This window comes from Semicossyphus pulcher, unplaced genomic scaffold, assembly GCF_022749685.1.
Source record: "Semicossyphus pulcher isolate SPU_LCO1_2020_fin unplaced genomic scaffold, fSemPul1.0.p SCAF_17, whole genome shotgun sequence".
NCBI classification, from domain to species: domain Eukaryota; kingdom Metazoa; phylum Chordata; class Actinopteri; order Labriformes; family Labridae; genus Semicossyphus; species Semicossyphus pulcher.
This window is the reverse complement of record NW_027211681.1, coordinates 5,172,340-5,194,487: the sequence shown is the minus strand read 5'-3', so window position 1 is coordinate 5,194,487 and position 22,148 is coordinate 5,172,340. Positions and strand designations below refer to the sequence as shown.

The following is a 22,148-nucleotide window of genomic DNA, read 5'->3' as shown; positions in this document are numbered from 1 at the left end:
TTATTTCTACCACTCTTCTCTGAATCAATGCCCTGAACTCTTCTGCTGAAGGGGCTGGGACTAATCCTGCTCTCTGTCATCGAGGATCAGAGGAGATTATGAAACCTCCTCAGTCAAGACTTAGGCCTTTTACTTTCATGGTGGGACGGGGTGACGGTAAATCAGCCTGCTCAACTAGTGATATCATGATCGTTAGCACTGACAGCGACAAACTTGCATTTATCTCCAGCTGCTGACAGAAATCTGAGAAGAAACACTCAGACAAACAAACACTGAATGTGTCACATGCGGTTCAAAAGAGGAAACAGGTGTGACTCTGGGAAATTAACGTCAGTTTGGTGGTCTGCTCAAAACAAGCAGCTCTGTATGTCAGCTGTGCTGTCTTAGTATTTCAACACATTAAGGGGCAAATTAACCCACTCTAATATATGCTCACAAAAATATTATACCTTAAAGTGAAACTGATTAAACCTATTATGAAATGTAGATGTTTAATATTATTTTATATTTGTATTTAATTTTACAATGAACCCCAAAAAACCTCTATTGTCTATTAGCCCAATCTCTGTTATCAGTCTGCAATTTTGTAGATTTGTATGGCAGTTGTCTGTTACAAAAGGTACTCTACTTATATTCACATAACACCCACATCACGGAAACTGCCCTCCTCAAAATATCAAATGATCTTCTTTTAGCTGCAGATAGAGAGCGCAATTTTAATTCTTCTAGATCTGAGTGCGGCATTTGACACCGTAGACCATGCTATTTTAATCGAAAGTCTCGAGACCTGGGTTGGCGTCAAGGGCACTGCTCTTAGTTGGTTTTATTCCTATCTTTTAAACAGAACCTTCGCGGTCACCATGGGTAACCACTCATCCTCCACCTCTCAGATTACCTGTGGTGTACCGCAAGGTTCAATTTTGGGTCCACTTTTATTTTTTTACCAATAGGTTGGTTCACAAGTCTTTTCTTTCAAGTCTTTGCTCGCAAGATAGATTTCTTGACCGTAGGAATGTATTTCTCCAAGGGGCCTGCACTAAGTTTACCATTCAAACTGTGTTCGTCTGACATATTCTTCATAGTTTAGTAGATTAGTGTTAGTGTTACATTAGAGGGCAGGGCTTAGAAGATTGACAATTTCTTTAAGAGCTTAAATTCTTCTATTCTGATCAATTCTTTCAGTCAGATTCATTTTATAGATCTCGGGAATCACCTGGGCCGTCCCTGCTTACAGAGAGAGGGTCTCGCTCTAACAACTTAGCAGCTATTTCAGGCACCAGCTTTAGCCTCTAAGCTGCTGCTAAACCAAGATTCACAGAAGAGCAGGAATCCGTCTGTTTTCCCTGCCTGGCCTGTAAAAAACATCCTCTAACCTTGTTGTAAAAACATCGAATGAAATAACAAATCATGCAAATTACTTTTTAATGCAGAATGAAGGTTTTGATTTATAACTCTCATGGCAATGATTTTGCTATTGTTAGTGTTCGTTTCTTATTAGGGCACACTAATCAACGATAAACCATGCTTTCTCCAAACAGACTCATACCAGAGTTTATTAATGTTAGTAGAGAGTATTGTAAACCTTTTACCAATTGCCTGGTGAGGGTTCTTCTGCATGCCAAGAGACTTATTTTTATTTAAAGTTCTGCATGCAATGTACCTTGGCCTGCCTGGAAGAGGGGTTAGGTTAGCTGGCTTGGTTACGTAACAAGTTTAGCCTCTTCAGGACCTTACAAAGTCCCTAATATAGCAGCTTTCAGACAGTCACCTTTACATTGCCTAATTGTTTTACATAATTAAAATATAGCCATATAATATAGTGTAACCTATATAGAGCATTTGGTAATTTATGTTGTATCCTCATTTCAAATCAAATCAAATCAAACTACAGTCATTCAGCTGTACATACAACAGTGTGTAAGCAAAATGAGAGAGCGTTTCTCCAGGACTCAATAAAAGTGACAGTGATAAAATGTTCATAGCAGCAACCTGTGATTAAAGTGGAAAATACAAAAAAGTTAAAATGACTATAAGAATAAATAATTGAAACTAGAGCTATGACTCTGACTGAGGTTAAGGTGCAGTAGTGTGCATATTCCAGATCAGCAGCTTGTGGGAGGAAGCTGTTGATCAGTCTGGTCATTTACAATAGACTCAGATAGTCCAGATAAAACCGGGACATATGGCAAAAGGGAATTATTTTATTAACTTCTTTATGTTCTGCAGAATTTTTGACTCAGCTCGCTCTTGCTCCGAGAAGGTGAATGAGGAAACAGACCGACTGTAAGTCATTAACAGCAACATTTAGCTTGCAGGGGAAAGTTAGCGGCCCACTCCATTAAGTATGCTCCTGTTTAATTGGATAAGAGCTGCAGGAGGTGAGAACGATGGGTAGGTCTGGTTGGATTTAATCCCAGCTGGGTAAGGTAGCTAATGTCACATAAATCTGCATCTATATATTCACTTTTCTATTACTGCATCTCTTTAACGGTTTTAATCAAGACATTCATTCAAAGCTTCTAATCGATCAGTGGACTGAGGTTATTTGCCTTTTTCTAAATGTTTGGCTTTTATAACACTGAACTTCTCCAATTATCTGTCTCGCTGTCTGTCTGTATCTCCCCCACACACACACTGCACCTGCAGGGGATTGTGCTACGTCACAGAACCAGTCACATCATTTGAACTCACCTTCAGATGGCTACTTAAGCTTATAGTTCTCAGAGCCTGACCTGACTTGAAGTGTGCAAATGCACCAAACGCACAAACACAGAGCGCATTTAAAACTTTGTTTAAAGTTGAGAAAAGATTGATAAATACATATTTAATTTATTTGGGGAAATAAACAGAGAGAGATTTATTACAATATATATTTCTGCAAATCCTTTGCATAACTGCAAATCCTCGGCTCTTGTCCTGGGACCCACATGCTGGACTCGAGCCACATCAGCATGTGTCAGTAGGTTTTTTGCAATGATGGATGCAGGATTGTGTCTTTAGAGCAGCTGTTGCACCCAAAGCCAATTACAGACATGCGCAAATGCAAGACAGAGGACATGGTGACATCACTCCCAACAACTGGCTGTTTATGACTGAAATTGCTGTGCAAACTCTTTTTTTAAATTTTTTTAAAGAAAACGTTGAAAAATACACCGAGGGGCCATTTCTCTCTGACATCATGCACCATCATGTTGAGTTCAGCCAGAATGCTGCAAAAACACAAAAGACTTGTTGCTGTTGTGCGACTCACTGTACAAACTTTTTCAACAAGAAGTCGGAGCTATCTTTTTACAGACTACCAAACAACAAATCTTGCCTTGAAGTATAGGACCAAGCGTCAATGCTTTTGTATGCTTTCAGACTTTCCTTGTCCTCTTCAATGACTTTAAAATCAGGTACATAAAAAATCTCAGGAACCCCAATTTCTGACCACTGTGTCTTTGGTAAATATTATGGATCTCTGTCGAGTCCAACTGCCCCTAATTTAAGCAGATAGCGCATACCCTCTATATACAAATCTGGGAAATTACAGGAAGTTGACTTCCTACAACATCTGCAAGTTTGAATGCAAGCTCTCCAAAAAATTACAATTTTCTACTTTTTTAATTCTGACTATGTAACTTAACTTTAGACAACAATTGAAACTGCTCTAACTGCTCTAATGGTTGTGACAAAATGTAACTTCGGCCCAATACACAAGCCTTTATGAAATGAAGAGTCCCCCTGTATGAGACCGGGCATGTTCAGGTTGCACAGAGGACTGATGTCTAATATATAAATCACCTGATGAAGGTATCTTCATCAGTGGCCTCCTCCATGTTAACAGATGGGACATGAAACTATAAAATCAAAATACACATTAGATAAATTTTTTTCAAACATGGTTCTGTCATTATAGTCAGTTATCACTCTGATTTAGTGTGTTCATTTTTCTGACAAGTTTAGTTTTAATGAGCCATGAGTAATTTTTCTCTAAAGTCATGCACAGGTTGGGAAGCTGAAATGGTGTTTTACATTGGGCTTTTGATAATTCAATAGCTAACGTCAGACAAACAATAATGTAGCACTCAACCACTCCCTAGCATACGTTACTGTCTCATAATGTTACATGATTTGATACGAAAGAAACTCCTAGCTACCATATCATAAACTAGCTAACAGTAATGTTAGCTGGCAAGTGGTTGAATGCTAGCATTAGCTGTTGTGATGTAGCTGTTGGTACAGCAAATAGAACATTTAAATAAGTTGTGTGTCCCTAAAATATGCCCCAATGTTCCTCTGGACCTTTACTGCCCATTGTGTTTTCAGTTACAACTTAATTGATAAGTGGTTAAATGGTCATATCTGTCAGATTCTCTTTTTTAATATGATTTGCAAACATGGAACACAGCACTTTAACATTTTACCTGCATTGAGATTCTCGCACTGAGCATGACATCAGAGGAAAATGGCCACTATGTGAGTATGGAGAATTGGAAATAAGTCTACATTTATATTCAAAACTAAAATTCAAATAATTACAGAAAATCTATCAAAAACATTGATTAAAAAATGTCTTAGAATCCTCTATTAGTCGAAATACTTTGACATCCTTATGTAAAGTTATACAGCTCCTATACATACAAATATCATGCAGGATGTTCTTTGACCTGTGCTGCTGTGAGTTACATCACGGTGTGATGGGGATAGTTTTCAAGGGCTTTGAGAACACCACTATGATCTGATGGCACAGCAGGCCTCAGCTCCACCAACCTGTAAGCTCCTTGTGTAAGACCCATTTGCCCTGGGTGTGGGGACGGGAAGAAATGATACATGTCACTGAGGGAGGGGGGATCAGGTATGGGAGGGGGTCAGGAGGAAGGAAGGAATGAAGGACAGTGATAGACAGTGCTGATCCTCATTCTTGGACATTGAGAGGAAGAAGAAAAGGAGGGGAAAGGTGGAGATGACAAACTGAGCAAAGGAGGGAGGCAGTATCAAAGGGGGGAGGAACCTTGAGAGTGAGGGAGGAGCCCTCGGTCCTCGGCTCCTGTCCTTGTGTCTTGGAGATCCACTCTGGCTGAGGGAGGAAAATCTTACTGAGGATTTACTGTTGGGACCTTTAGCCTTCTGGACCCTTCTCCTTTGGGATTCGATTTACTGGAATATTCACTCAGAGACTCTGGACCTGCTGCCTGCTGGAGTCCTTCCTGCTGAAAGGGAGATTTCCAAGTGTGGTATGAGAGAGAAAAACTAAACTTAGAAAAACCTGTTTGCTTTTTGTGTAGCTGTAGTGTGCCTTTGCTGTAATGTCCTAGTAGAGTCCAGCTTGATTTAAAAATAGCACATGTAACTTCATAGCACAGTTAGTTTTAAAATTGTTAAAAAGATAAGTTACATTACAACATGTATGTCTTATTTCATTGCAGAAGCATTAGCACAGTTTTTGACTTGCGAGATTATGTTTTAAGATTGCAGTTTATACCAGTTTATTTTTTTAAAGCACTGAAGATAATGATGCTGTTTATTAGTTGTTTTATGTTCCTCATATTCACTTATTATTCGATCAGTGTCTACTTTTTGACTTTGTGCAGTGGCATCAGTGTGCAGGGCCTAAGGCTAATCTAAGTATATCTTCTCAGGGATTAAATAGCTTCCTAATGAGCTTTCACTAATGTCCAAGCTTCACTTAAAGGAGAGATGTCACTGTAGGTTCTCAGCACAATGTCAAGAAGGCTACGGCATTTTGACTGATCGGTATTTATAGATTTACATACATTTATTAGAAATTGTAGCATGTCACATAAACACCTTTTTAAATCATCAATTTTATATCGGGGCAATAACCACCAAGCAGTTAGTATTTATCTGGGCCTTATAAAAAAGGCTTCAATAACATTAAGTAAAATTATTAAACCTGTTCGGAGCAAACCCAGAAACTCACACATACTCTTCAGTGACACATTGGGCCATTGCTTAGATTGTTCAGCTAATAAGCATCTACAAACTCCAGACTCCTTACTTGGGTAATAGTATTAATAGCACACTGAGTATAGACCCTTTAAAACTTTTCAGTTTTAATTTCAATTTTGTAGCATTTCAATCAGTGTTTTGTATGAAAATCTTTTACCTGCAAAGTTTGGTCAAGTAAATTTTAGTTAGACAGCAAGTCTCTAAGGGAAAATTAACTAATTGTTAATGGACAATATCGCCCTTTGAAATGTACTGTAGTAGTAAGCAGCAGAAATGTGAATTTCTTGAGTAATGTTCAAGTGTCTGAAATGTATACCTTGCTTCAGTACTTATATTGAACATATTCATTGCTACTTTCTTCAAATGGCCTGTAAGTAGAGGGATATCAGGAGTGAAAAAAGTTGATTGAAAGCTGCTTTGAAATATATGATCCATTGCATTAAAAACTTTTTTTTTCTTCTCTGTCTTTCAGTGAGTAATATGAGGAAGCCTTTGAATGGGCTGGATCCTGGAATCAGACTGGGGGGCTTCCATTGTTTTTAGATTGGGGAGCAGCATGCAAACAAATCGGTGAACTGACGCGGCCTGTCAAACCCCCGCCCCTTGTAGCCACCAGAATCGCCAACCCAGCTTTGGGGGGGATTCTTCCGCTCTGCCTAACAGCCTGCGCCAAACACCATGGATTTCATGCTACCCATAAGAAGTCGAGGCATGATGGCTCCCTCCGGCTCTGAACCTCTTCTGGGCCCTCGAGGCAGATGCACCAGGCAGCACTACCAGGGCATCAAAAGAAAGCTGCGGCCTGGACGGATTCTGGGCTTTGTCATCAGCCTGGTGGTGGTCTGCACAGTCTGCTCGTGGAGTGCCTTGTCGCTGGTCACATCAGTGGCCAAGGAGCTGGAACCGGCTGCCGAGGGCTCAGGAGAGGCAGCAGTGCCCCAAAGAACTCTTCTACAGTACCACAACTTTTCAGATGCAACACAGGACATACCAATAGCCATGAAATCATCCGACGTAGAGATGAATCATGGGGACTACCCAACAGACTACTTCAGTGTGGAAGACAGACGCCAGGGCTATGTGGCGTTTCATATGTTTGGCATGTTGTACATGTTCATAGCCTTAGCCATCGTCTGCGATGAGTTCTTTGTTCCTGCACTCACCGTTATCACAGAGAAGCTGCAGATCTCTGATGATGTAGCAGGAGCCACATTTATGGCAGCAGGTGGCTCAGCCCCAGAACTCTTTACCTCTGTCATAGGAGTCTTTGTCTCCCACAGTAATGTAGGTATTGGTACCATCGTGGGCTCTGCTGTCTTCAACATCCTGTTTGTGATTGGGATGTGCGCCCTGTTCTCCAAAGAGATCCTGAACCTCACCTGGTGGCCTCTGTTCAGAGACGTCTCATTCTATATCATTGGCTTGCTCATGCTCATCTATTTCTTTCTGGATAATGAAATCACGATTGGGGAAAGTATCAGCCTGCTGTCCTGCTACACCTGCTATGTGACGTTCATGAAGTTTAATGCCAAAGTAGAACTTGTCATCAAGAGGCTGCTAGGAAGCAACCAGGTGGACGAGCTGGAGGCTGCACCAAGGGTAAGCTTGACTCCATCCATCCATCTATCTGTTTATCAATCCATCCATTTGTTTATCAATCAATCCAACCCTCCATCTGTCCATCAATCCAACGCTCCATCAGTCCATCCATTCATGTATTCCATACATCTGTCCGTCAATCCAGCTATCCACCAATCCATAGGTCCTTCCATCCATCCTCCCATCCATCAGTCCATTCATCCATATATTTATCCATCAATCCACCTATCAATCCACTCATCAATAAATCCATCTTCCCATTAGTCCATCCATACATCAACCCACCATCAATCAGTTCATCCATCAATTTTCCATCCATCCATCGGTCCATCCATCCATCCAGCCAGCCATCTGCCCATTAATCCATCCATTTGTTTATCCATCAATCCACCTGTCCATCACTCCATCCATCCATTTGCCATTGCCTTCTCTTTTAAATTCCCACCCTACTGATCAACATCATGGCCAATCTTGATTACCAACAGATTATCCTGTAGATTCATCCATCAGCCCCGATATTTACCCTGATGTTCTAATTCACTGATTGACCAGTCCATCTACTAAATGATCCCATGTCTCCCATCACAAATCGCCATCCAAAGGTTTTTAGTGACTTTGTAGCTTGCCAGACAGCATGAAGAAAAGAGTGAAACTCTCCTATCTAACTAAGATTTAGAATGGGAAACTAAGAGCTATTTTTAACGACCATTTTTGAATTTTGTCATATGTTTCTGATGTGGATAGGATTATAATATTTTACAGATGGAAGTGTAAATGGTTTTAGCCAGCGTCACAAATAAAATCATAGGGTCAACCAGTCGTGGCCTCTGACCCTAACGATAGACATGCCCCAGTCTTGGATTTCTGAGAGGGTTTCACTCAAGAGGCAGATAGGGTGTTAAAATAGAGTGCTGAACAGACAGAGCTCTGTCAGACGGCCAAACCCTGCTGAATTCTCCTCAGGAAGGATATAAAAGATTTGTCTTAATTTGCCACCTGGGTGGCTCACACTGTGCCAGACCGTGGCCTCCTGGTGCTGCTAAGTCTAGGTACAGGCTTCGTCTTTGGTCCCTACTTTTAGTAACCAAGTCCAGACCAGAGTCTGGCACCTCTCAAAGTAGGACTGATGTAAAAGAGCTAGTCTGTGAAATGTCTCCACTTCACCTAGATTACAAATATAACTTTTAGTGGCAGAACTCTTTAGGCGGTCAGAAAGAACAGTTTTATGTGCCGTTGATTTTCAATGTATGTGTTCCATAATGGGATATTCATCAAGACTTCAATGTTATTCCATCCAAAATCATGTTCAGGAAAGATCAATTCTAGTATTCTCTTATTTTACACAATTCAGAAATGTAATGGGGGATATTTTATAGCTTTCAGAAATGGGAACTGCTATCTAGCCACTTGATATTAGAACATTACAAATATCAATGCAAAATAGCAATTATGAAAATACTCATATGTAGTTTTCCTTAAAATTCATCTCATCATTTGCTGATGATATTAGTAAAATACTTGAAATGAGAAGATACTAAATGGACAGATTTTTGAGAAGGTTGGGATGAACTTCTGATTTCATAAAATTCAACAAAAACTGAACAGAAGAAACAGCTCAATTGATTCAGAACTCTTTTCAGCATCTCTTCGTCCTCGTCATTAGCTCCCCTTATCTTTGACCTGACATTGGGGGAAGTGGTCTCTTGACTCTGGAGAATGGTTGTAGCTCTGAGTGTTGTTTGTCCTTCATTTCAGCTGATTGCTATGGTCATTTATCCTAACATGGATTAAACAGATCCCATTAGCCTCTGTACATTAAGTAGCAATGTTAGGAAAATACAGCTATGAGACAGAAGGTATTCACTGTTCTGAGAAGTGGTCTTACTTAAGCATCCTTCAAGAGCTGCAACAGTGTTTCTCTGAAAGGCTCTTCTACAGTCGGACTATGAGGATGTTGACCTAATGACCACACACTTACAATATCAATCAAATTACAATCACCAAACCAATCACTTCATGTCACTGGAGAAAAGATGATGCGAAAGTATTATTTTAAGATTAGCTTGGGGAGCTTATTGTGCTACTCTTGCTGTGTTTATAAATAGCACATAGAGAATGATGCTGTGCAGAAAGGAAGACATGATAAAGCAGTGTCAACATATACCCATACACACTAAAAGAAGCTATATTGTTTTTCAAAACTGTCTTTTTGTCTATTTTTTGTTCTGTCTGTGTGTGCAGTTGGAGTCAGATCTGTTGCTCTCTGATGTTGTAATCTCATACGGCGCTCAGGTGACAAACACTAAAACTACATTAGGCTGATCTTAGAGCAGCTTGCCCGTAGCCTAGAGTGACATCACCCATCGCCAGGTCTTCAGGGGCGTATACAGTGCTTTTGTAGAAACATCATTTAAAGATAATGGAGATTTTTCATCAAATTCCAAATTGCTTGAAATGTATACAGAGTAGAGTGTTTGGATGCAATAGTTATTGCAAACAGTCCTTAAGAGGAAACTATTTTTATTATTGTGACTCAGGCCGGTAGAGGTTGTCACGTTTTCGGTAACACATGAGCTCATTATCACCGGCCTCAAATGTGGTCCTATCTGCTTTGAAGCTCCTCCCCTTAAAGGCTTAGCTAAGGGTAAACAAGAAAACACTGCTTCTGAAAAAGCTACTTCCATGTAGGAGTTTTATATGATTAAGAGCTTTTATTTTTTTGCACAACAATCCCTTACAGCACATATAAATCTATAATCTTATCTTGCCTCTGTTTTCTTGTTTTTTCCCTACTAATGTGTTTATAATGGCGACTCTACAGCTTTTTGATTATCTTAAGGCCGATCAACATTGTATTAAACATTCTTTATTTCCTTGTAGTCCATTCAAGATACAGTTACTGACACAACTAATTTTCAGTCAGGCTCTAGTTGTATCATCTAAACTGTGTTGTATAGTTTAAATTAATTTCACTTCAGCACATGTCCTTATGTCCTTTAATCCTAAAACTGTGAGCATTTGCAGTATGTCTGGGTGCTCCTCACTGTCAGTGTTGTTGCAGAAGCTCTGTTGACATACTTGCCCTTCTGGGAATCAGCTGTATATCAGGCTGCCTCATCTCAACCCAGGAACAGCTTTTCTCTTTCTATGGTTCAGCACTTGATGTCCACAGCCTTGCCCTCATGTGTCGGTAGCTGCCAAATAATCCCTCGGGTTAATGCTCTCTAATCCCATTAGAGCCGCTAATAATAGTCAGATGCTCCCTGGGGGAGCAGGAATCAGCAGATCACTGAGAGAAAAGACTGAATGCTCCTTCCTCAGCCTGAAGTCATGCTCATCATGTGAAATGGCTTTTAATTTGTGCATTGTTTGGGGTGTTTTTGGATGTTTGCAAAGTGCATTCGGTGCATAAAGCATGTATGATGAAAGAGAGAGAAGATCTGTTGGTTTGCTTGCTGATGGCACTAAAGACGACAATCCTCTCTGATCCCCTTATCAACTGCTTACCTGCAGTGACGACAGCAAACACACAGCCAAACACACTGTCACCCAGTCTCTGCAGAGTTCTTACAAAATGTTCAAATCTCCTTGCAGCGTTTAATATCAGACCTGGATCACAATGCAGCAGTGTTCTGCATCTGCAACCTCAAAAACTATTAAACTAAAGATTGTTTGCATTTACATCTGTTTAAAGAAGGAAGGTGTAGTTGTCAGGTTACTGATGCTAGTCCTAAGTTACTAATTACATTTCTTTCATTTTTTTGTTTTTTTTTATAAACAACAGTGACACTTTTCCTAAGAAGTTTGTAGTTGGGGTTCTGGGGTCAGCACAAAGCTGTTTGTTTTACAGACACAGCTGTTTGCTCCGGTCCATAGCAACTCTTACTTTGTAATTTAAAATCTGTGATGCTGAAACTGTTAAGTAAAAGAAACAAAACTATAACTGCTGAGGTTGTTTCCTGAGCAAGAAGCTTAAAACGAGCAGTTAAATGATGCTAAATAAAGATCGGTGGTATTGGCAGACAGAGGAGAGGGGCAGAGAAATGTTGGACATGTTGACCTGTGAAGGTTGCTGCAGGACTTCACACGCAGGCTTGAACATTACCAGTCTAAAAGTGGTGATCTCTGCTGATTAATCCTGGATAAGTCCCACAGCTCGGAGAGTCAGGTGGACACTGCAGAGACAGACAGACAGACAGACACACACACACACACACACACACACACACACACACACACACACACAGTAAAGGTGATGTGATTGTGGTGATTATTATTAGGTTAAAGGGAAAGTTTGTTGTGAATAATTGATTTTAGGATTTGGGAGTTTCCCAGTGTCCTTAGCTTGACCAAGGATGAGAGACTTCTTCTAAACAGCTTGGTATCACAGCAATTACTTTCCAAGAATCCTACGACTTCCCAAAATGTTGGTGCTTATTTTATTATTTATTATAGTTTGAATGAACGGGATCCAAGTTAACTCTAAAGAATCGTATTAATGGCGGGAAATAGCCTGTGTTGTGCTGTGTTTTATTGTTAAGAAAAATTACTTATGATAAGACAATTTAACCTTTGGCTTACATGAACTCCTGAGCTCAATATAACAAGGTTAATTCTTTACAAATGTTTAAAATGTTTTTTAAACGTGGGTATCAAGTTCTCTGTAAGTGCAAAAAATGATATGGTTTTAATACATATTTGCAAAAAGATAAATGGCCTTAAACTCTTAACAATATAAACAATGTCTTCTGTTGTTTTGTAGGAGTAAATGACATCCTTGATTATTTACAGTTATATGCAGGTCTGTCGAATTTAGCAGTTACAGCTTAGTTAAACAGTGTGTATGCTGGTTTTTGGCTCAAATTAGTCTGGTGGGGGAGGTGATTTCAGACTGATTTGTGCTGATTGGTGAGAGCTGGTGCAGCTCCGGCTGAGGACTGACAGAACTCCACACAGGCAGCAGAGTGGAGACAAGAGCTGAGTGAAATAAGGGTAAAGATTAGCAGTTAGTAACAGTGATGTCATGCAAACACGGACACGTTACAAAACACTGCTGTATCTCAGTGCACTGTGGAAAGAGGCTAAAACAAAGACTTGTTGAAGTTTTATAGAGTTATAAACGGTTTCGTAAATAAAAGAGGTTGAAGGTGTTTCTCAGATGGTTGAAAGCGTTTAGTAAAACATAAAAAAACCCTCAAGAAATACTCATAATCCAGTCTCAGCCTCAGCAGATTCTGCAGCAGATTATACGTGTCTTTTGTGGGGCCATGTGAGCCCTACCAACATGAACTAATGCCAAGCTGGCCTCTGTTATTAGAGGCAGTGCTGCTCAGCCATCACATGGATGCTACAGTTCACACGGGTGACCAAAGCGTCTTTATTTGACCTCAAATGCTTTTCATTTTTGTTTAATGAAAAGTAATCCAGTAAATGAGCAACACGAAATACCTAAAGTATAAAAATAAAGCAGCTTTTCTTTCAAAATTGTATCCTGTGTTTTGACAGATTTCGATGCGTTTTACAGTAGCTGACTGAAAATCATGCATAAACTGAAGCTAGAGGGTCAACTAAACACCTCCTCATACAAATCTGAAATGGACAGACATAAAAAGTCCATGAGAAACAAAACGCCTAGCTTTAGCCTTGATGAAGCTGCCACAACAGCAGCAACAGGTGTCTTGTCAGATGCATGCTAAAGGGATTATCTGCTCAAACTCTGCGGCCTCTATCATGAAAACGTGTCAGCATCAAAACCCTCCACCTCTCTGCATTGTGTTGGTGATATCTTTGTGGGGCTGTACTCTTTACTCTATGATTCAAATTAAGAACATGGAAGAACAGGAAAAGTTACCTGGGCTGTGCGATGTGATTGTTCCTGCAAGCTAACTTTGCCTTTACAGCTCTTTAATAATGATCTACTAATGTACTAATGACATTTAACAATTATATTTGGAAGACACTGTACCATATCCATATTTTTTGTATCCATTAAATACTAGTCTGTCACTTTGTTCACAGAGATATAATTCATACTTAAATAATTAGATATAATTCATATTCATAATTCCCAATAGCTGTGGGCTTTGTCCATTTAACAATATATTAAACTGGCCTGTGTGAATACCATAGACGGTGGTGAACACTCGATTCCGATTGGCTGCAGGGTGTCCATTTATTCCTCACAATCGGACACCTATGAAGTAGTTCCGGTGAAACTGTCTGTCCACTTCACCGTTCTAAATTAATGCACTGGCTAAGTATCAGCCTATATGTAAAATTCAACATTTTTTTTTATCCTTTTGGAGAATGTGAAAACTTTGACGACTGGGACGCAGCTGGAAAAGGAGACACTTAAAAATGCCAAGGGAAAGCTTTTTGTTATTTACCACACTGGATACAGTTCTTCAGTGCCTCCTCCTTCCAACACAATATGGCGCCTGTAACCATAGGCTTTGAGAAGTATTTACTCTACTTCAGGCTGCGACTGATAGTAAACATAGGGGCAATGACATGGCTCTTTATCTGGCTAGGTATTCGTGTTGTTAAACATACTGTCAAATTATATTTACTTTGTATCAACCCTACGCAGTCATATTTACTTTGACTCTTGCTAGCTTACCATTAGCGTTCTAGCTAATAGCTGAGCTGTAAGCGCTGCATTAACCGCGCCATGGACTGGAAACATCTCCCGTAGCCAAGTTGTGGTTATGATTCGTTCTATTAACTAGAGAGGTGAACAACGTCTGCATTGCTTTCGAACCTTATCGGTTGGGAATTACTTACCAGGTATTACTCAAACCTTTAGTTGTTAGCTGAGAATCAGAGTTGGGCGGAAGTAACCGCACGACGCCTTGCCGTTATCACTTACGTTTAAGACAACTGTCACTCTCTTGAACGGGCTTTTCTGCATATTCGCTGTAAAGTGAAAGAAACCTCATTGAGTTTTTATCACCGTGAATTAGTGCAAGCGTGTGAGATGATATGATTTGGATGATATTTATACAAACCTGTCTCAATTCATTTGGAGGGATGGGGGCAGTGCACTCAATATGTTGAGTTATCTGCTTTTTAATTAGTATTTTTTGTTTTCAATTTTTTTTACTGAATCTTTTTTTCTTAAACTTGTAACATGCATAAAACCTCGGAACATTATTTAAATTAAAAGTGACAGGATGGCAAACTGTCCACAAGTTTGTGAAGATAAGTTGTGAGATATAATTTGAGCTAAAATCATTACAGATTTATGTTACATTCAATCATATAAAATAGAGTGAAATGTAACAGACTGAAGTTACACTGAATAGAAAAAAAATAGGTTTTATTATATTGCGCCTTAACTCTGTAGATTTCTCAACCGACCTTATAACATTTTTTTGTTGAAATTTTACCAAATCTGTCCAAATTTATAAAAAAAATCTACAAATTCCTGAACCCTACTCCAAACCCTCCCCTCTGCCGACTTTTACCTCCTCTGTATCTGCACAAACCGCCACCACAGTTTCTACGTGTCCCAGCCCGTGGACGCTGTGTGTTTGTGTGTGTGTGTGTTTCTCTCTGTGGTGAAACCACTGTGCTGCTGTATATGTCCTCTGAGGAAATGGCTGGGTTTGAGATCAGCGCTAGTCTTTTCTGTGTATGTGTAGGGTGCTAGTCTTAATGTTGGAACAAGACTTGAAACTGGCTCCTCTATAAAGGAAATATAGAAGAAACAGTCATGTCAAACACACACACACAATGAAAGAACGGTGTGTGTGTGTGTTTGGGGGGGAGAATGTTTCTTAACTGGAAATGTGCTATACAGTTAAAAAGGATAGTAAACATTTAAAAAGGGGAGTAAAAAGGTAGTTGTTGCAAAGATTGTATCATGGGTCGAATGGGGCTAATTTCATCTTTCCCAAATGTCCGCTACTTCTCATGCTTTCAATATTTTAGTGAAATTCTTACACTTGATCAAGCAAACAAAAAACGATGCTTAAATATTTAGCTTCAGTTGCTGGGACAGATCAAATGTAATCTTTATCTGCTTTTAGAGCAAATGTATGTTTTTAATGTTACTAAATGGTTTCTTGCGATCTGCTTTGTAAACAGGATGTTTTCAGTTTAAATATTAGATCCACACTTCTGGTCTCGTTGAGGCTTTATTGAACTGTATTTTGACTGTATGATAATCAGCAATGAAACTGTGCAATAATGCAGTTTTTACTACAGGACTAATGTGTTAGAAAGCGTACAGTAAATGTGTTTGCATTACTGTGTCCACACACTGCATATAATGCTGTATAATTCTACATTTTCTGTGTTTGTGTTTATCCCAAAAGGCCAGCCCTGCAGATGACGAGAACAAGCTGACGGTGAGGTTTTTTGTTTTTTTTTGCTAAACTTATTGGTTTGGAACTTTCAGGCCCTCGTGCTGTTCAAGTCATGAGAAAGCAGATTTTTATAGAAAAAGGAGTTTATAGACACATATTCTCTGTGTACCTAAACAGAGAATTAAGCTACCATACAAATTTGACATGAACTCTGTGGTTTGAATTGGTGCTTTTTCGATGTGTCCCGCTTTGCAGTGTCTTACGCATTGCTTGATTTGTAAATATGATGAATGAACCCAATTGTGCACTAAGTATGTATAAGTATTACCTTATTTTTGCACTAAATATAAAATTTTTGGTGTATTTTTATCATTTTACAGGCTAAACCCAGGCTGCAGAGGGAAGGCAGCTGTGCCTCTCTACACAACTCACTGATGAGAAACAGTATCTTCCAGCTCATGATACACACGCTCGATCCGCTCAGTGATGAAGGTATGGGTAAGGAAAAAAACTCTCTTTCTTTTTATATATATACAGAACACATTCAACCAATTTAATTTACGGAAGCCAATTTCTGCCAATGTGATAGAAAAAAATCATGTATCAGTATCATGCAAGTCTTTTTAATAAGCAGCCTATAATAATGTTGATAAGATATATAATATCTTACAGGATCTTTTTTTATCACATTGGTTGAAAAAAGCTTCCATAGAAACGCAAAAAGATCGCTAATATAAGATATTGTTTTAAATCTGATAATGCTAAAGACCAATGTAAGTAAATTAATTAATCTGACTACTTCTTCATATGCCCTTTCTCTTTACTTCAGTTAAGCAAGCAGTTCCAAAAAAGCACAATTATTCAGATCAATAAACATTTTCAGCACTAACTGAACTTCCTTTGTTTCAGGACGTTTCAAAGAGAAGGCATCGATCCTTCACAAAATGGCCAAGCAGAAGTGTAAAGAGGACGCAGCCAATGCCAACGGTGTAGGTGAGTAACAGCGCTGTGTGAAACTATGGAAGTCCATTTGTCCTGCTCTAAATTCAACTGATGAATGACAAATTGATTCACACTCGTAGCTTTTGATAGATGAACGAATGGAACAATATATAAAGTGATCAGAGTTTGTTCAAATAAAAAAATGACTGAAAGGACGACAGGCAGGTTAGAAAGTAAGTTAATCAATTAATTGATTTCCCCTCATTTTAATATGCTCACATGGTTGTTATTTCCCAGATGCTGCAAAAGCTGCCAAAGTAATGGAAGCTAGCACTCGGCTAGCACTTAGCTTTCTCCACCTTGAGCTTGAAATGTCTCTTATAGATCATGATTGCATCAGTGTACATTTGTGATATCTTTTAAGCTATGTCATACAGTGTAAAGGTTTACACTCAAAAGTGAGCTGTCACAATTTACTGCTCCGAGAGTTTTGGTTATAATTTTATCTTCATAATGACATATTTCTGTAATTTGTTTACTTTTATTCCTATTATCTGACAGATTTAAATGTGATTTGCCAATTTCATCATTCAATCATGAACCTACATTTGTCATTTTATTACTCAGCTGGCTGACTGATTTGTCAGTTTATCCGTCATTTGATCTGTTCATTGTTAGTGGGCACAAAGGGGCTTCCATATGATACTCTGTTACAGCTGTCAGGATGCGTTCATTAACTAACATATTTTGTTTCTCAACATAGGAGCCAACTCGCAGACACAACTTCCAAGAAGAGCAAATTGTACTAAGTTTCAGCTTTTCTATTGATGTCATTAGATCAACACTTTTCATTTCAAATTACTATTGAAAAAATTCGCTTCAACTTCATTGACCCTCTTTCTCTTTTTCCTTTTGTCCCTCAAGCGGATAAAAACATCCCCAACAGTTCTAATGTCGCCGTGGAAGTCACGCCGCCCATGAACGGAGTTGTGGCTGGAGACGAGGTATGGCTTCAATTTGCTTTACAGGCAACATAATATGCTGGTTTCCACCATGAAAAAATGTCTGTAAAGTAATATACCTCTCCTCAGGGTGGTGAGGAAGAGGAGGATGAAGACCAGCCTCTGAGCCTCGCCTGGCCAGACACCTGCAGGAAACGCATCACCTACCTCATCATCCTGCCAATCGTCCTTCCACTGTGGCTCTCACTGCCCGACGTCAGGAGAGAGGTGAAAACACAAACACGCACACACACACGCACTCACACACAAAAACAAACAAGCAACTCAGAGTAACACGCATGCATGTCTAATGTGCATTCAAACACCATTTTCTGTGTTTTGTTATACAATTAATTGTTGTTAACTGTTTTTTTAATGGACCCTCCCCCATTGCCCCCAAAATAAAAAAACATTGAAAAACTTCAGTTAATTTAAAACCCTGCAGCTCTGCTGATAACCAGAACCAAAAGGAGAGAGCCCACTAGTCCAGTATTAGCTGCTCTTCAATGGCTTCCTGTGACATACAGATGCTATGACTGTCCTAATGCAGACTTGTACAGCATGCAGGACCAGAGAATGACTTTTTATTTTTCTATAATTTTCAGACCTCAGCAAGGTTCTTCCCCATCACTTTCCTCGGTTCGATTAGTTGGATTGCTTTCTTCTCCTACCTGATGGTATGGTGGGCTCACCAGGTACGTTCTGCACACACTAACACACATACCGGCTTCCTCCATACTCTGTTGTCTGTTCAATTCTATTTCTGAAGCCTTTCTCATGAGGGTGCAGCAGTCAGGGTGTTGAATGTGTGACCACAGCAGCTAATCCCAACTAATCTGCCCTGATCCACAGCCAGATCAACCTGTAAAGCTCTATTTTAGCTTCTCAAATGAAGCACGAGGTCATGTGTGCAAGGTCATTGGGGAGGGGCACCTGCATTTTTAGTTCCCATAGGTGCAGAGCGCGGTGTGCAAAAGTGGCAGGTACAGTGACAGGGGTGTATAAATCAGAGTGTGTGGTGATTTAACATTATGAAATAGTTCGTAATCTGGACTAGAGTTATAACATGAGTGCTGATATAAAGTGAAATAGCACTGGGACTGTTAACATGTATCACTCCGCCTCAGGTGTTCTGAATATCGTAATTCAGTACACAGCAGCCAATCTATGTCTTGATTGATTAAGCTGGTTTCTCATGATCACACAGGCCACCAAAGCAACTATCAACAGACTTCTATTTCACTTATGCATGATAAAAGGAATGCTGTACATTTACATAACACAAAGTAGCTGTTTTGGTGAATCACGTAGACACACAAAAAGCAGCAAGAGTGTTTGGGTTGCTTGGCAAAAGTAAAGTTCCAATCAAGTTGCTGAACTAGTTGTGCTGACGGATCCAAATGAATGATTAAATAAACAAATAATAATAATATGTTGCTTAATACTGATATTTGTAGAACTGTTGTATAAAAGCAATATCACACTCGTGTTTGTGCTGTTGTACTGAATATTAGCACGGCTGTGATTATCTTTGGCAAAACAGCACGACCTCCTGTGTGATGTTGCTGAATTATCCTCTCTTTCTGTTGCCTTTACTGGTCTCCTAAGTTTTGAACTTCTGGACCAAAGATTCTCATTGTAGCTGCTTTGTAGACCTAATATCTCTGCTGTCAGCTCATTCTATTCATTATTACGTTCAAACAACCTCTACAGTTTGATCCTGTCTGCCTCCTGTTTTTTACTTTTGGTTTGTAAAGTGATGCCAGCAAAAGGCCATAAAACTCCCTTACAAAAAAATCAATTCTAAACCCCTAATATGCCAACTTCCTCTTCCTCCTTCCAGGTTGGAGAAACTTTCTGGATCACAGAGGAGATCATGGGTTTGACCATATTAGCAGCTGGCACCTCAATCCCTGACTTGATAACCAGTGTGATTGTGGCACGAAAAGGCCTCGGGGACATGGCCGTTTCCAGCTCCGTGGGCTCCAACATCTTTGACATCACAGTGGGGTGAGTCCAGCAAACACAACCCACAGTGTAACATCCATTTTCACATGAGAACATTTCAACTGTTCATCTCTCATAATGAAGCTCAGAGATAACATAACCCCTCTTGTCCCTGCAGTCTGCCATTCCCCTGGCTCGTCTACAACATCCTCAACGACTTCAAGCCTGTACAGGTGAGCAGCAACGGCCTTTTCTGCGCCATCGTCCTCCTCTTCCTCATGCTCCTCTTCGTCATCATCTCCATCGCTGCCTGCAAGTGGAGGATGAGCAAGTTTCTGGGCCTTCTCATGTTTATGCTCTACTTCGTCTTCCTTGTCGTCAGTGTCATGTTGGAAGACAAAGTCATCGTCTGCCCAGTCAGCATCTGAAAAAATGTGCTTCATGATGATCTCCAAGAGGCAGAAACAAAGCGAAATGTGCTCACGTGTACCACAACTTACTGTAGGAGAGGAAAAACATGCTCGACACAAACTGTCTCACATACATACTCAGTAGAAACACGCACACACAAAGAGGGAGAAAAGGGTGAAAAAAGCACACACACACACACACACACACACACACACACAGATTAGACAGAGGCAATGACTGACAGCAATAGCTCGCAAGCCTGTATGTCATATACGGACTTCATGCCACCCAATTGGAGGGACTCCTCTATCTTTGTACCATGTGACTACATTCAGCAGACGCTACTGGTTGAAGGCTGCTGCAAGAAATTGATGGACAGGTTGTGTGAACAACACCAGGATGGACATTTCCGTATATCACCAGAGATTGTTGTTGTTTCTCAACAAAAGGACTGTGTGGCAGTATTAGAAGTACCTCCACTGTTCATGAAGGGGTATGTGTTGAATATGGGGGCTCAAAGAGACTTTGTTTTTTGGTTTTAAGAGATATCTTTTATTTCATGGGGAAAAAGAGAAAGGACAACACAGAAGTGTGATAGCTGCTTTAAGTACCTTTAGATTTAAACTGTGCCCACCAGTATGGCTTTGCATCATTATAATAAGGGATAACTTCTATAAACAGGGTCTGCATATCAATACAGACTCTGCAGGCGATGGAAAAGGAAGTCTTCACCAGATGCCCTTTATCGCTAACTCCTGGCTACATCGGAAGCCCCAGAAAGTTGGCCATCGCTCCAAGAGGCTCTCTCCTCGTCAGACAATAGTCAAGGGGTTACGATACTGTATCCATTGATGATAACTTCAGAGATACAATACATATCATATGAGGACATATGCAATGGTTACTTTATATCCCAGTCATGAATATCTCTAATAGAACACATTTAACGCTAAATAGTTTCGGTAGTTGCGTACAGATATAGAATGGACCGTATGAAATTGGCAAAGGTGTTGTCATGCTCAGTACTTGTGCTTATATCCCGGTATTTCCAAATCATTTGGGTTTTACACACAATTAGCCAGTGAGCATGACTTTCTCTGATGCGTTTGCCTTTACATGCACCACTTTACAGAGAGATTACTAAGGTATCCCGACTAACAGTGGACGGTTTTTGTGCATTGAAATGTGATAAACAAGACAATGACACATTTCCCAGTATGTGTTGCAGTCTGGACGACAAGTGGAGGACGAAAGATTAGTGTGTTTTACTTATTTTTCCTTTTCCGAATTTATAAGAAGGAGTGCTCAATTTTAAGTATCAATTGGTTTCTTCTGTAATGTTTTGATGAAAAACACACCATGTACTGTATAACATACTGTGTATATACATACACAGGGCTCAGACTACAGGAGTTTAACCGATAATGTGAGTGCTTTACAGATCCAGTCTTTGACCTCCCAAACAGCACACAGACTCGTCTATCTGTATTACATCAATGTTTACATCATCACTGTAAAGCAGCACCACAACAGCCAGTGAGAGAGAAGTTTACAAGAAGACGCCGCCCCTAACGGCGTTTCAAAGCAACATTCTAGCCCCGAGGCTAACGTTAGCTAGCGTACTTCCGTTTACAGAAAACTTACAGAGTATATCACTCTATATTCACTCCAGTTCTGGCTAAAATATAGACAACTCGTCATGCTAACCACTGCTCTCTCTCCCCTTATAGTTTCTCATCCAGACTCGGTTAACCTTCTGCTTTAGTAAAGCATCACTACAGCAAGTTGTAGCACTGTGTCAGTCTCTATTTTGTTTACATCTGTCCCCAATCCTTTCAGACATGATAGTCTAATGACAATATACTGTGTTGTGGGGTTCTTTTCAAATCTTGCAGTGTGAATGTTTGAGAACAGAGAAAAAATCTGTGGAGTTTCTTTTCTATGTGTTTGTTGAAACTCAATTTCAAATTGTAAAACTCCTGTAGTC

General features: G+C 39.8%; 1 protein-coding gene across 1 annotated transcript; it reads left to right on the top strand.

The window, feature by feature from the left end:
* Positions 1–6,630: 6,630 nt before the first annotated feature.
* Positions 6,631–20,178, top strand: slc24a2 (solute carrier family 24 member 2). Its single transcript, XM_069666118.1, has 11 exons — positions 6,631–7,551; positions 9,793–9,843; positions 15,870–15,902; positions 16,241–16,358; positions 16,770–16,853; positions 17,566–17,604; positions 17,727–17,806; positions 17,894–18,031; positions 18,409–18,498; positions 19,647–19,813; positions 19,929–20,178. Exons 1-11 carry the CDS (start codon positions 6,631–6,633, stop codon positions 20,176–20,178), a joined length of 1,971 nt encoding a protein of 656 aa, XP_069522219.1.
* The last annotated feature ends 1,970 nt before the right edge of the window (positions 20,179–22,148 follow it).

What these genes read in the sequence shown, in the direction of transcription:
- slc24a2 (XM_069666118.1), top strand. Translation starts at nt 6,631, where the DNA reads ATGGATTTCATGCTACCCATAAGAAGTCGAGGCATGATGGCTCCCTCC. An exon ending in ATGACGAGAACAAGCTGACG is followed by an intron (nt 15,903 to 16,240) that starts GTGAGGTTTTTT and finishes ATCATTTTACAG; the next exon opens with GCTAAACCCAGGCTGCAGAG. An exon ending in TGGTATGGTGGGCTCACCAG is followed by an intron (nt 18,499 to 19,646) that starts GTACGTTCTGCA and finishes TCCTCCTTCCAG; the next exon opens with GTTGGAGAAACTTTCTGGAT.